Raw genomic sequence first — 15,873 nt, 5'->3', positions numbered from 1 at the left:
AGTTAGGCATGAATTAGACCAAGTATAGCGGTGCGAATAGATCTCACGTGGGGGTTCGGGGGCAACGCCCCAAAATTTTTTTTTTTGCCTCTATTTATACCGCGGCTAGGTTTCTTTTTTGGGAAAAAATTTGCGACAAAATTCACTTCCTCGCAAATTTTGCGACGATAACATAATTTCGTCGCAAAATTTGCAACGAAGTGAATTTCATCGCAACAAAAATGCGACGATACGGATTATTCGTTGTAGGAAATTTCCAACAAGATAATGTTCGTCGCAGTAAATTTGTGACGAATATCATTTTCGTGGCAACATTGCCAACGAAAAAATTTTTCATTGCAAAATTTCCAACGAAAACTCTATGACGTCGCAAAATTTCCCACGGATAGTGAATTTCGTCGTGACTTCTTCTTTTGCGACGAGAAACTATTTTTGCCCTGAGTTCTTGTTTTGCGACGAAAATACCATTTCGTCGCACACGTTTGCGACGAAAATACCCTTTCATCGCAAATGTTGCAACGAAAATACCATTTCGTCGCAAAAGGTTGCCATGAAAATAGCATTTCATCGCAAATTTGCGACGACAGTAGCATTTTGTCGCAAATTGTTGCGACAAAAATACCATTTTGTCGCAAATTGTTGCGACAAAAATACCATTTTGTCGCACATTTGCGACGACAATAGCATTTCGTCGCAAATTTTTGCGACGAAAATGCCCTTTCGTCGTAAATTTGCGACGACAATAGCATTTCGTCGCAAAAAAAGAGGGCTTCATGTGCGATTAGGTCACTCTCTCTTCTGTCTTACGCCCCTCCCGGTTCTCGGCGTTAGGTACTCGATCGCCGCAAGACGTCGTTGTGCGCCCGCGTCGTGTACTCGACGAAGATCAGCTTCTTGACCTTGGCCGACGATCGGAGCACCGTCGTGGGGTAGAAGGCGCCGTAGAGGTCGGGGTCGGAGCTCGTTACCCTTGGTGGAGGAGAAGCGCGATATTGCGGAGTGGGTTCAGAGAGCTCGGGTAAGTTTTCCGTTCCATTTAATTTTTCAGTTCGGTTTAGTTAATCGAATCGAATGGAACCGGCTCGAACGATGAAGAAGAGAATGGTTGTTTTTTCTATCATCACGGCGTTAATTCATCTTTCTCTCTCCAGCAAAAAGACAGTGCACGCTATACTGTTAAGCTGTTAAGAGTACCTTGAGAATAAAGTGAAAGGGGCCTTAAGAACTAGAGCAAGCCAAAAGGTAAAAAATAAGCGAGAAACCGAGGAAAACAGCAAGATAATGAATATATCCAAAATGGCAAGAACAATGAAAGCACATTGTTTCGACATACTATGAGTAAAATATGATGTTATACTCAGAATGATCACAAATCAACCAGCAAACCAAGAAGAGGAGAGATAAGCTGCCCAATAAGATAACTTGTCATCACTACCCACAATACCCTTGAATTCCACTGGTGCAGCTAATTTGAAAATGTTTCCCGAACCATCACATACAGCATGTTCCTTCAAATGAAGACGCTTCGCTGCCTCCAACACCTAAAGACAAGAATACCAGGTCATATAACGGAGAACCATAGAAAGCTAGACTGAGGAATTTGAAGTACAAGCTTGATAATGAAATTCCTATCAGTACATTCCCAGTTTTCTATAAGCGTGCTCGGACGGAACATCACAAGAAACAGATTTTGATGTTTTTGTTTATGTCTATGGGATCATTCGGTAGTTCTTTTAGGTTTTAAAAACTGCATTACAACTCATATAGTTTCGGAATTGACACTTGGTCATTCATAACTGTCTTTTCCTATAGTCCACTTAAAATGAAGTGTTGCTGAATCACTAATTTTTGCATGAGAATAGGACAATGCTATATTAAGTTAGTCAGCCCCAGAACACTTGCTTCAAAAAACAAATGCCATTTCAACTGGTAGTAGAATCATTAGCTGCTTATATTCCATTCATTCCATTATTCTGATTTAGAATTTTCATGGTTTCAACTCCTTAACCGAGTACCCAAATCATGATTTGACAACCATCCTCATAGAAGCGAGAAGATGATGACCAAGTCTTGTGTGTATGTGTGTGTGAAAAACAAAATTCACATAGCAGAGAGCACTTTAAACGGGTAGATGGAGTAGTGTTTAAGCAACTAAATGCTTAGCTAGCGTTACCCTTCATAAGAAACATAACTAAGCTACATTACTTGGAACCACCAGACTTTTGGCATAGATTTATCACATTTGAATATATTACATATTCACATCTGTTAAAAGAAGCAAAAAGGAAACTAAAAACTACAAAGGCAGAAATAATTGTCTTAAGATATTTCCTCATGCTTTGCCCAAAAGAGGTGCTATTTCAGAAACTGGTTTTAGTTCATTTCCTTCTGCTTAAGGACAATATTGTGGGGTCAGGGCTGTAGCTTGCTAAGAATGAAACTAGTTTTGCAAAGTTTCAACTCATTCATGAAATATGATGTCCAAAATGCTCATGAAATCTTGATTTCCTGTTCGTTACCTGTTAGTCATGTAGATGGTCTTAATTCTTGTGGGTTCTCACTTCTTTTCCTTCATGCAATGTTATACGGAATCTGGATACTGAATACATCTCGTTTAGGATTTAGTCAGAGCTTGGTATTTATTAGAGGCGATAGCAAGTTCCTTACACTTCTCACTTGCTCTTCGAAATAAAATGGTAAGCTTCATTATGTGTCCCTAATACATGTTCTTATTTTTGCTTACGTTTGTCTAACCTTTTTAATTGTTAGTATAAGCGTAGAGGTCACATCCATGGTGCATCTTCACAAGGAAGACCAGGCCCTTCCCATTCACCTTTTCCTTCCCCGGCTCGTCCCCCGGCCCTTTCCTCTCACTCTCAACCGCTACCCGCCGAAGGACCCATCCGACCTGAATGTACTTCAGTTCCACGTGCTTCTATTCCACCTTCTTCAGTGGAACACTCGCATGATGAGGGAAGCACACCCGAAGAAGATAGTCGGACCATGATAAGGCCATTTGGAGATTCGTAAGTACTTTTTTTTAACGTACATGCAACATTTATGGTCATCCCGTTGTTTGGTTTTAGATATGGATGTGAAATGCATTGTCCTTATTTGCGGATTCGATGATGCTCTGCGAGTGATGCGGGTACTTAATAAAATTGTGAATAACTATTGGAGGGGGTCGTGGATTAGTTATAGTACCGCTCCAAGACAAGTGAAGGATTTGTGGTGGAATGAGTTCAAGGTAAGTTATGTTCTTTTGTTTTCTCACAAACTAAGTTTGGCATAAATGAAATCAGTTGTTTTTTCCATTGATTACAGCGAAAGTTCAGATGGGAGGAATCGGAGGAGGAGGAAATTAGAAGAATTTTTAAGAAAAAAAGCTAGTGATCACATTCGCAACGTGATGAATAAAGCAAAGACACAAAATGTCAAGCCGGATTTTATCACCGGTGACGATTGGGCGAAAATGAAGACAAGTTGGGAGAGTGAAAAAAATAAGGGAAGGAGTGAACAGAATAAGAAGAATCGAGCTTCTTGTTCTTCTGAAGGGTCTGTGACTTATGCTGGAGGCTCCATCAACGTTGCAGAGCATAGAAAAAGGATGGTACGTTCTGATAAATATATGGTAAGTTAGTTTAATTTAATTGCTCATTTATGTTTCAATTTTTTAGGCACATGAATTGGGGATGGAGCCGACGTATTTCGCTACATTTGAACGAACATTTCAAAAAAAAAAAGATAAGACATGGACTAACAACCGAGCAAAATGTATTAAGGTATGTAAGGTTATCTACTTTTCACTTTATGGAAACACGGTTTGAAAACCATGAATGAATGCATTCAATGTTTATGGTAGTTAGATATATGAAGTTATTTTATTTTCATATATATTTTGTTGATGTAGGAAAAATATGATGAGCCGTTAATCAAGACGGCTAGTGGCGGTGCAAGTGGGAGTGCGGATGAACTTTCAGCGGCTGACGAACAAGCATTGTGGATGGAGGCAATGGGTGGGAAAATATATGGCCTAGGATCCATGTCAAGGGTGTGCACTGGAAAGGCGGCTGGAAGTTCGTCCTTCAGCACGGCTGCTTCAAAGAGGACACGTATGGAGGAGGAAATGACCCAACTTAGACATTTGCTTGAAGAGAAGGACGAAGAGATTAAATTGGTCAAAGACCAGCTTGCACAGAAAGATGAGCAAATCAAACAGATGGATGAGCAACATAAATCCTTCGAGTGTCAAATGCGGTCTCGGATGCAAAGGGTCATGCAACACCTCCAATTAAATGACGAACGGGTTCCTCCCGTACCTCCCACTAATGAAAGAGGTGATGGGGAAAGTGATGGGAGACATAATGAGGACGACATTTCTGATGATGAAGAATTAATTAGAAGTCTTATCAATGGTTAAACAAGAAGCTGGAGGAGGTGGAGAAGAAGACATGGTACACGATCAATTTAAATTTCTGAAGAAGGTATTTTGTTTTTTCCTAAGTTAGGATTTTAATTTTATCTCCTTTAAGCCTAATTTTACTTAGTGAAGTCTCAAACAGATGAGCTGCATGTCTGGTTTCTATGAACCTGTCTACTTTGTCCTTCCCAATCTCTATATAAGCCTTTGCATGCCACTCTTCGTTGCATCAGCAGAGAAGTTGACGAGATAATCCTTTGACATGACGATCAGATGGGTAATTCTATATTGAGAAGCCAAGGGAAGAGATCCTATGAAGTTTCACCCTTAGACTTCTCTGGAAGATATGCTTAAGATTCTATTTGAATGGCGTTTGCAAGCATCTTATGGGATTTGTTGTTTTCACAGATGCACTTGGTCATCCAGTTGTATACCGCCCTACAGTGCTTGATTTCTCCTCTTCCTTTCATCTAGAAATTTATTTCGTCAAGCTATCGATGGCTCTAATTTGTTTGCATAAAAATTATTCTTTTGTCGTTGACGAGTTTTTATGCCGTAGACGAGTTTTTATGCCGCATTAGCTTGTGCTTGATAATGGTCGCATACCTTTTGTGCTAAAATCCTTAATTCAGCAATAGAACTTACTGTCGTTGATTGAAATTCGAATCCAAATGGAATCATCACATGTCCATTCAGATAAGAATTTAGGGCTTGTCTGTTTAGAATTAAAGTACTTTCTGGTTTTTGGAGTAAAATATAACATATTATCCAATTTTTTCTAAAAATTTTGAAAAATATGTACATATACGAATTTGCGCATCAACATTCGTATATTGTGAAATTTTCAAGTGTTTAGTACTTAAAAAGATAGTCGAAGTATTGTGCTGCTTATTTTAGAGTAAGCAAAAGGTAAAGGTGGATATAGACACACCCTAGCTCTAAAACACTGTATAGCTTGCCCAAAATTAGATGTCAATTTCAAGAACAAGGAAAATTTATTAGTTCCAAAATTATGATTCTTTCATTTTCTACTCTCTCTCCCTCCCTCCCTCCCTCCCTCCCTCCCTCCCTCTCTCTCTCTCTCTCTCTCTCTCTCTCTCTCTCTCTCTCTCTAGATGTTTATAGTGAAATAGCGAAAGTTGTGCATGTCTCCTTGGATATTCATGGTTCCTGCGTTCAAGTGCTAGTTTAGTTTGCCCTATCAAGTTTTGTTCCTCTCCTTTATATTTCCTTTCCGACAACAATGGTTAGAAACGCATAGTTGCCAAGGTGCATGCATCCTGACAATACATATAAACAGGGGCCAATCGGTATTACACTCTCTGCTCCTCTAACTTTTTAGCGACTGGTGGGGGTGGCCACTTTGCAATCTATTTGGATGGCGATCTATGAGACTTCTTTTCTTGGTCCTTGTCATTTTCTTTACCCCTCTCTGTACTCTCCAAGTTTCATTTTATTTTATGTGTAATCGCTTTCCTGAAGAAGAGAACTAGCCACTATGTGGAAGTTGGTGACACGTAAGATTACCTATTGATTACTAGCTAATCGTTGCTCTTTTTTTTTTTAGGTTAAATGGATCGAGCTCAGTATCAGAAACATATGGAAATCCTTGTCTTGCATGTTCTCAAGACTTTGAAGTAAAGGAAGTTGAGGTAGGCAAGCTCTATGACATGCATGCTAGTGTGCTTTGAAAAGGGTATAGCACGTATTTTAAGTAACGCTAAACATACTAAGACTCGTCAATAGAATTGGTATACTTAGTATTGTGACAGACTATATATGAAAGCTAAAAGGTATGCCAACTATAAGTTATAGCAATTCAAATCAAATCCAATCCCCGTCCTTCTCAAGTCCCAAATGCATTCTAATGATATCCCTGTGCAGGCTTGTTGTTGCACAGATACGGAGCAAAGCGGGGCAGCAAGCCAGTACTCGTTCTTGCAAAACGTTAAGGACACACAGGACTCACTAAGACGCCACCCGACATTCTGGAGGAAGCCAGAATTTGGGTCTCGGGGTAGAGTCGCCCCAGCTTTATGCCATGCCACCTTGGTGTTCAACCAATTACAGAGGAGGAAATAAAAGGGTTTATCTGGTGGTGGGTCAAACAACATTGATCAAACAGAATAACCCGCAAAATAATTTACTGCTGAGATTCTACGATGTCCAGATATTCAGTGCAAGGAATCAGAGATATACATTGGACCTTCATCAGGCATGATGTACTAATGACATACCAAGGAAATTAACATCAGGTATAACAAATATCAGATACTAATTTCCAGCTTTCTGTTCAAAATTGCATCTAATTCAAAAGCCAAAAACTATGATTCTGTTCACTCAGATACTTGCAAATTCCAGGCATTTCATTTACGACGAGGTGAGATAATCTCAAAGAGAGTCGAATTCTCTTGGATGCCATAACTCGCCAGGTCACCGTTATCAGCAAGCCTTGTTCCCACATAAGAAATATGGTGACATTCGGCTGGCACATACAACTGCAGCTTATGAAGGAGCTTGTTCTTTACTTCCTTGACCGTGTCATACCTACAAAGCTGAAGAACAACAGTCTTACCAGTCGAGCACTTGACAAATATCTGAAATGGAGCATCTCGAGGCACCAATTTTAAGACGGAGCCATCCGCAATGTTGTAACAAACTAAGGTCTTGTGATCCTCGAGCAGGGTCCCCTGATAAACGATACACAAACTTATGACCTGCGCAGACATCAATTCTCCCACTATGGCTTTGACATCACGCACGGTGTACCAAGATTTAGCGCCTAATGTGACTCTGCGATTGGACATCTGGACGATAACTGACACATCATCTTTGGGGTGGAAAACCAAATGAAATGTTGGCTCTGGCAGCAAGTTGAGCGAGGCGAGGGTCCTGTCCTCCGCGAGCAACTTTCCGCCGAATACTAGAGCGAACTCATCCGGCCGTATCCCTTCCTTGGCTTGAATCATCAATTTGACATTTTGGACGGTATCCGGAAGCTTCACTTTGACCAGCAAGTTTTTCTTACTCGATGAGATCTCAACATTTACTGTCACACTAGCCGAGTCCTGAACTATGAGGTGGAGCGTGGGGTCAGCATGGATGCCGTAATCAACTAATCTTTTTCCATCTTCAAGACAATTGCCCCCGAAAAAAAGCTGCTGACTATGTTCATCGATTTGTTCCCTGTCCTGAATCAATGCTTTGACATCCTTCACCGTCGAACTTCTCCTAGCTTTCAGGGCCACTGTCTTGATGATCTTCAAGTACAGATTCACCTATGGCACCAAAACACGAATGGGGTTCCGAAGATGGCGGCAAACTGAAAGTCGAATCGACATGCGCAGAATGAACAAAGTCGAAAAAACCTGAGAGCCCCGAGAAAGAACCGGGTATCTGTTTGGAACAGAAAGTGCTCGAAACTAGACCTTCACAAGTCAATTTTGAAAGCCTCTAAACATTTTACCAAATAAACTGAGCCACTGGCTTGAAACTAGAACTTCACCAAGAAAAATCTCAAATGGAACGGCAACACACACACAACCCAAAAAAAAAAAAAATCCCTGATCGCACTGATTTTCCAATTTCAACAAGGCATTTCACCAAAAAGACGGTTCTTTCCACTGTATTTGTCTTGCCTTCCTCTTTCAGGCCGACCCAGAAATCGAGGACCAAAGAACCCCGAAACGTACATAAAACCCGAGAGAGAGAGAGAGAGAGAGAGAGAGAGAGAGAGAGAGAGAGAGAGAGACAACCTCTTCTTCTTCTTCGTCAGAATTTGGGGGCACGGAGCGCGGAAGTTGAGAAGGCGAAGCAGCCATTGGAGCAGAATGATGAAAACACGTCCCCTCCCTCTTCGCCCTTGCAGCAAAAGGCCTCGGCTTTCTAGGGAAGATTTCAGACAAAACCTCTTAAGTCTTAAGCATCTCTACCTAGCGGTCATTATTTCAATTAAAGACTCAAATGCTCTCTTTATCTCAAATAAAATTTTACTGTAGTCATGTTTATTTCAAATAAGAAATTCATTCGCTTTTTTGGGTCTTTTTAGAAAGCCAAAAGTATAAACCAGCTGGCACCTCACTGATCAGTTAAATATTTCGATCCATTAAACACATTTTCGTCAAAATATAATTTTAACCTAATTTTTAATTAAATTAATTTTAAAAAAGTAAAAGTAAAAAAACAAATAAAAGGAAGGAGATTCATGCGAGAGGGGCTGCTCCCTTGCCTGTAATTGGGGCCTCACCGGTGGTGGGGCGGTGGTAATGATCGACGGGGTCATTGGCGCCTAAGCGAGGGCTAGCGACCCTGGCGACCGGAGGCAAGAGCTAGTGGGCCCTCGCCAAAGCCTGGAGAGGGTTGTGACTCTCTACCAAATTTGCACTTGAGTCGCCTAGGTTCGAGGGAAAGCCAAGGCCCTCTCCCACCTAAGGCGACGCGAGGGCCAACCGGCCCTCACCGAGGTGTCGGCCATCGCCGTGACCTTATCGGCATTGGCGAGCGGCCACGAGTAAGAAGGCAGCCCCACTCATGCCTTTATCTCCTTTTTTTTATTATTTATTTTTAGTTTTTTTTAGAAAACAGAAAAAGCTTAAAAAAATAACAGAAATGCCTATAATCAACTAGTGAGTCAAGCCCTCCCCCCACCCTTTTTTTTTTTTTTACTGATATGACCACTTTAGATCTTTATTTGAAATAATGTCCACTTCAAATCTTTATTTAAGACAATAAGGGTACTTCATGCATTTATTTGAAATAATATCAACTTCAAGTCCTAATTTAAGAAAATGAGGGCACTTGGGGCCCTTATTTGAAATTTTTCCGACATTCTATGAACTCTAAAATAAAGAACTCTAAATTGCGATAGACCTTCATATTGGTGTTTGTGTCAAAGTAATCCATAAAATTGGCGCCTTCTTCTGATGCGGGAACATAGGTTCATTCAATCAATTCTCAAGCTCAACTCAATCTTCGCCGACCGATCTAGAAGATCCCTTAGTATCGCAAGCAAAAACTAACTTGGGCTACGCTTGAATTCGATCTGTTCAAATTGGAATATGTCGATTTAACGAGCTAGTTGTTTGGGTGATTCCCATGTCTTTAAATGTTTGGCTTTTTGTACTTCAATTCCTTCTATTTGGAGAGTTGCATTCTTAATTGTAAGGGACGAACTTGAATATTAATAAATATATGAGATTCTTGAAAAGTGGATTATTGCTTAACCAAGAAGCTCTCTTGGTGATGAGCTTTTCTTACTCCCAAAGTCTTCTATCCCCAACGGGTGGCTTATCTTTAGGTTTGGCGGTACATTTCCTCAATTCCAATCTTTATCCTTGACCAGTAGTGCGCCTTTTGGACCTAGGTGCTGATCGTAACAAATCCCATTATCACTCGAAACACATACCCACCCGGCGGCTGCATCACCGTCTCAATTGAATCTTTCATCTCACCAATGGCACAGATTTCGTCGAACGATCGCATGCGTGCCGCGTGACATTATCGGCACCATTGGCGATGGTCTTTTTTTGTCCAAAATTATCTGAACTCCATCCTCAAATTTTCCAAAATCTCTAAACTAAGCCTTTCCCAAATTTCCTCAACATGCAGGTGTAAGGTCTGCGTCTCATGGTTTTTGCTTGCAGAATCGGTCGGATTGCTTCGTGAAGAAGAGAGAGAGAGAGAGAGAGAGAAGATTCGAGAAGTTTCGTCTCTTGAGTAACTCTTAAGCATGAGATTTTGCTCCGAACCTCCAATGCAACAGCACATTCCTTAGCGAAAAACAATTCGGTTTATAAAAAAATAAATAAATCAAGGAAAAAATATATAAAAAATATATATTTAAAAGTTAGGGAAATAATTTCTCTTTTTGCTTTTCTTTCGCATTTCTTTTCTTTTTAATTACTATTTAAAAAAAATTCAATTTTTTTTTTTAATTTTTCTCCTTTATTTTTCTGTAGTTTAATTTTTTCTATTCTTTTTTTTTTTTTCCTTTTCCCTTATTCTTTGTCTGGCAACTAGAAGCATGCGAGCGAGGCGAGGCGAGGCAAGGACTTTGCCTGAGGCTGGCGAACTCGACCTCACCGGCCTATGGGAGGTGATGTGAGGCCTTGCCGGCCTATGGCGAGGCTAGAGCTCGCATGTGGCCAATAGTCGGCCATCCCTATGGTCTGCGATTGGCCGAAGAAGGGGGAAAAAGAAAAAAAAAGGAAATTAAAACATAAAATAAAAAATGATATTTATTAAATGAGTGCATGGAGGAAAATCAAATCCAATTCTCCCGAACAATGATGGAAAACATTTTTCAGGTTATTTTCAAGTTTTAGCCAAACATCGGCAAATATTCTTATTTTCCTGGAAAATGACTTTTTGAAAAATATTTTTCAGAACCACCTCATTTTCTGCGAAACGAATGGAGCCGAAGTTTTCAAATTTTTGGACTAAATCATACTAATTTCTTTCCTGCCACTTTCCTTGCTAAAGTTCTTATGCTGCTCCATGCACCTATTAACTGAAAATTTCTTTGCAGAAGCTGCCTTCTAAAAACCAACTGATCAGCCCTGCCATGGATGAGAAGAGAGAACACCACGTAGAGCAAATTGAATCAAGGCCAATTCCTCTGATCTTGCAAATTGGCCACAACCAGTTTCCATCATTGATTGCATAAGCTACTTCAGATTGCAACGAAAGCCCTGAATCACAAACCGTCTAGCAGAAAAAATTTTCCGGCATGCCGGGGATCGAATCATAAGAAGATGCTTTTGCCATCACAAACAGCACATTGGAACTAGGGGGTCTTTATCTCTGCCCTGATTTTAAGAAAGCTTCCTCCAAATACAGGAGGACGAACCAGGGGAAAGAATTTGCTAAAAGCTCTGCCATTTTGAGCAGAAGCAACCCACCAAGGAACAGCATCCGCAAGCAACAGCCGTTTGAGCTTCATGATGACAGCTTTGTTTACATTGGTGAATCTGCTTTAATCACAAACCTCCTTCAAGCAAAGGACGAGGAATGCAGTCTCGACGAGCTTGTGCTCAAGGAGCTCGGTCCTGAGACTCGACTCGAGCTCACTGGGGTCCTCAACGAGGCAGAGGAGTTTGGAGATGTCTGTTGGCCGGGGTCTGGACCTGGGCAGAGGACTTTTGGCATATCTGGTTTTTATTCGAAGTTGTTTTTCCCATGACAAGAAAATTACCCCTAGATCAATTCGGGGGAAACTTGATTGACATTACACCACCTTGATTCAAAAGCATTTAGAGGAAAGAAACATCAATTATCATGCTTGTTCTTAAGCGCTCGACAACGATGGTACTTAGAGATTGAAATCCATGAGATTTTGGCATTTTGAATTGTGCAGACAGCAAAATGGAGCAAGAATTGCAAATTGGGTTTCCAACAGATGCGAAGCCCGTCGCTCATATTGGATGGGAAGGTCCATCCGCCAATGCCCCGAGTGTTGGGTATGGTCGCTGCTAAACCTCCTGTTTCGGCCCCTCCATCTTTCTGGGCGTCACGGAGTTGGATGGTGTGATGATCAAGCTCAAGAATATGCAAAGCATGAGCATGCAATTATTTAGAGATTTAACTTATGGAGACTCAACTGCATGATGCATTCTAATGATGTCCCCAAAACCAGCTCCCATTTCACATGGAATTGCTTCTTGAAGACTCACTGATACAAAACAAGGATGCTCCAACTACTAAGGACGACTTGAAAGAAACAGCATTGAGTTGAGATCACTTTTGTGATGTCGTCGTCATAATAACTGTTTCCCTAAGCATGATCATGAAAATAAGCATAGGGCGGCTGCTAATTCGGTGCATGCTAATGCAGCCGAGCAAGTTCCATTCGACCCCGCAACTCACGTTGCAGCCGGTTGATCCTCTGGGAGGGACCACAGACCCTCCCGAATGACCCAAGGATATTCATTTGTTAACACATTTGGCACAGAAAGAGTAATCTTGTTCTGTACGTTCAAACTTCTTGTTGCAACAGATATGGAGCAAAGCGGGCAGCAAAGCCAGTACTCGCTCTTATGAAACATGAAGGACAGCATAGAACTCACTGAGACGGCCACTATCTACAGGCTTTGGCTCACCTCATAGCTCACCTTCCAAGTGGGCCTCTGGTGCAATGAAGCATGTGAGGCAGCACAGCACCGCAAATCACCTGCATCCGCTGATGCACCCACCTCAAGAATCATCACGCTTCACCCGACATTCCCGAGGAAACCAGAATCCGTGACTCAGGGTAGAGTTGACCTAACATGATGCTGCCTTGGTGTTTAAGCAATCACGGAGGAGGAAATAAAATGGGTTTATCTGGTGGGGGGTCAACGTGAGCATTGAGATCTCAAGGCAAAGTCCTTCGATTGATGCATCCTTATTGGGACTAAAGAAGATTCAGAGTCAACATTTGCAATTCCTATCAACAAGTCAGGCAGGTAAACTAGCAAACCTATTCTTCATGAAAAAAGACATAATGAAGTAACTTGATGCAAGTAATGTAAGGTTTCAACTTTAAAAGAGTTGCTTTCTTATAGATTGCTGTTTGCAGGCCAGTGAATACGGACGGTAACGGACCGTCTTCCTGCAAAACTCGTCGTCTAATCATTATTGTCGTTACACTTCTTTCTAAATAACGACTACTTGCATTCAGATACAAGAAAACCATCATGTGCTCAAACATTTGCTCGCACAAATTGATTTCAGAAATCATGAAACAACTACTAAATGAAAATCAGACCTCCCTCTTTAGTTTTCTCAGGTGCTGTCAATCAAAGTAGAAGTTTTCCAGAGTGCCACCTACTGAAAGTTTTACTGTCGTCCTAGCCAAGTCTTGAAGGATGACAAGGAGGGTGGGTCGACCGTGGATCCCATAATCAGCTAGTCTTTTTCCATCTTCGAGACAATTGCCTCCAAAAAAAGAGCAGCTGATTATGTTCATCGATTTGCTCCTTGTCCTGAATCAATGCTTTGATATGTTGAACGGTTGAATTTCCCCTAGTTTTCAGGGCCACTGTCTTGGTGATCTTAAGTATAGATTCACCTATGGCACCAAAAAACTATATGGGGTGGTTTCCATAGATGACGACAAACTGAAAATCAAATCAACATCCGCATTATAAACAAAATCGAAATAAAATGCCGGTTTCAACAAGGAGCTTTCACCAAAAAGATGGTTCTTTTCCACTAAATTGTCTAGTTTTCTCTAGTTTTTGCCTCCTTCAGGCTGACCCAGTTCAGAAAACAGGGGAAAAAAATAGCGTGTACTCCCTTTTCGTCAAACGCAAGAATCTCGAAGCCGACATGAGAGAGAGAGAGAGAGAGAGAGAGAGAGAGTCTTCTTAATCTGAACTTGGAGGCAGTGAGGGTGGAAGCCGAGAAGGCGAAGTAGCATGTAAATCTTCAAGCGCAACCATGAAATCTTCATGACCGTTCCTAATCAGAGGCTCCTTCAACTTCTCGCGTGCATAAGAAGGAAGCTGTGCTGCACGTTCGTCGAAAGAGTTGTGACCCGGGTGACGCTCGAAGAAACCATTGTAAGAACCTTGAGCGTCGGACAACCGAGAACTATAGACGGCGACGATCATCATGGATCGACTCGGAGTCTCACAAGACGTGGCAGTGGAATTCAGACTGCTTTCATTGAAGAAGAACATGCGTCAGGTTCTGGGAGGCATATTGACTTGATGGGTCGAGATCAAATGATTCGCTGCAAGCAGATGGAGAGCGCTTCCTGGATAAGAAACGATGATGCATTGTGCAGAACTGGGGATTGTTTCTCTCAAGAGTTCACTAGTTTTCTGCACAATAATTATATGTCAGAAACATCTGAGACGTGTCCACATTTCTCCCAGTTTCTGGCAATCTTGAACAGCATGACAGCCGATTCGAATGCGTTGCTACTTGTTTGACAGTTCTACTCGTCATAATGCTCAGGTCTTGTTGGTTCTGTGACGGCAAGTACAAGATTGTGAAGCGGAACGAATAGAGAAGACCGCCATAACCATTAAAGCAGAAGCTGCTTTCATGCCACTTATAGAAACGGTACACAAAAAGATGTTGCATATTATCACCACATCAATACCCAGGCAAGAGTATACATGCACATGCAATCTCAAGTTCCTTCAATTCCAACAGCAGATATGTTGAGGTTGATGTCTTGTATTTTGTTATCCAAGAGATTATGAGGCGGTTCCGAAAGGCCCCCTGACGATTGGATAGCACGGGGTCCGAAGGGGCCGCCTCGGCCGGGGTCGCACGGGCAGCGCCCCCGGGCCGCCAGAGGCGTTTTATATTCAGTCATAGAAGGCGTGAGAAAGAGCGGTTGTATATTTTTCTACGCTATTAGTGAAACGGATCTCATCTCCCCATAGACGTAAATAGGTGGAACATCTCCCCTGCTAAACCACATAAATTCTTGTATTGTGCGAATTTTCATTACTTTCTTATATCGTTGATAGGATCGAATTTAGATGTTCGACAAGATACACATCTAGGAAATGCCTAACTCTAGTACCATTTCATCATGAGATCAACCTAGAGTGAGGCGTCACCAAGGGAGAAGAACCGACACGTTGTACTAATTTTCGTGACAAAACACAAACCCCCTCCCCCTCTCTTCTCTTTTTTCGTCAAGAGGGCATTTGGAACAAGCGGTAGTTTGTTCTCGAGTGGTGGTTCGAGCATTGCATGCTCTTGGCCGGTCTTAAGCATGCAAGATGGCAGCGTATCCGGTTGTTCCACATCGGAAGCTTGTTTGCCAGGACTGTTGCTTCCATTTCCCTTGGAACTGGGGTGCCAGTTGGATCATATTTCAACAAGAAGTTAAGAACTTTCTAAGGTCCAAAAGTTCGCCATACAAAAGCTTGTGATATTCTCTGTGTCACAGTCGATGTCTCAATTCCATAAACACTTGGGAGACCGACTAATTAATTGGCCACCTAGTCCATCACCCATAAATATAAGTCAAATCTCCTAACTATTCGAGATCGTTAATCAGTGTGAAACATAAATGGGGAAACAAGGAAGAACAAGAAATAAGAGACAGGTGAAAACTGCTAGCGGTCTTATATGAAAGATAAACAAAAGAGGAACGGAAATAGAATCTGCAATTTTAGACTATTCATACATGTATTTGCCATGTTGTGTTTCAAGAAAACTTGGCTTTAAGTAACTTAGCATGCTCAAGAAGTTTCTTAGCAAGGATTTTCACAGGACCACACAAGACATGGTCACCAAGTAAAACAGAAATGATATAAGAGCAATCACAGCAAAAATCGGGTAAAAGACATGGTCGGTTATCCATTGTCATTATGTCCAGCAGAACCAGATAGTCATCCATTTGTTTGTGGTTATGTTCTCCACAGTTTCAGTAAATTTGCATACCTGACAATTCTACCAAAGAAATTTTCATAAAACAAGAAGAATGTTGAACAGAATGATTACTTACA

General features: G+C 41.4%; 2 protein-coding genes and 1 pseudogene across 4 annotated transcripts in view; 1 reads left to right on the top strand and 2 right to left on the bottom strand.

Annotated features, from left to right (window-relative positions):
* LOC115733029 overlaps positions 1-14,100 on the bottom strand; it is a 40,910-nt pseudogene extending 26,810 nt beyond the window's left edge.
* LOC115753955 (peroxisomal membrane protein PMP22) overlaps positions 1-15,873 on the top strand; it is a 491,710-nt gene that overhangs the window by 359,644 nt on the left and 116,193 nt on the right. The gene's annotated exons all lie outside the window — the stretch shown is intronic.
* The window catches only part of LOC115753939 (kinesin-like protein KIN-10A), a 56,197-nt gene continuing 54,425 nt past the window's right edge, over positions 14,102-15,873 (bottom strand). The window contains exon 7 of the mRNA XM_030692799.2: positions 14,102-14,223. Coding sequence (XP_030548659.1) covers positions 14,216-14,223 — 8 coding nt within the window. The 3' untranslated portion in view covers positions 14,102-14,215. The remainder of the gene's footprint in view (positions 14,224-15,873) is intronic.

The sequence above is a fragment of the Rhodamnia argentea genome, chromosome 1 (genome assembly GCF_020921035.1).
Source record: "Rhodamnia argentea isolate NSW1041297 chromosome 1, ASM2092103v1, whole genome shotgun sequence".
Classification (NCBI taxonomy): Eukaryota; Viridiplantae; Streptophyta; class Magnoliopsida; order Myrtales; family Myrtaceae; genus Rhodamnia; species Rhodamnia argentea.
The sequence above is the reverse complement of the archived record's forward strand: the minus strand, read 5'-3'. Positions and strand labels throughout refer to the sequence as shown.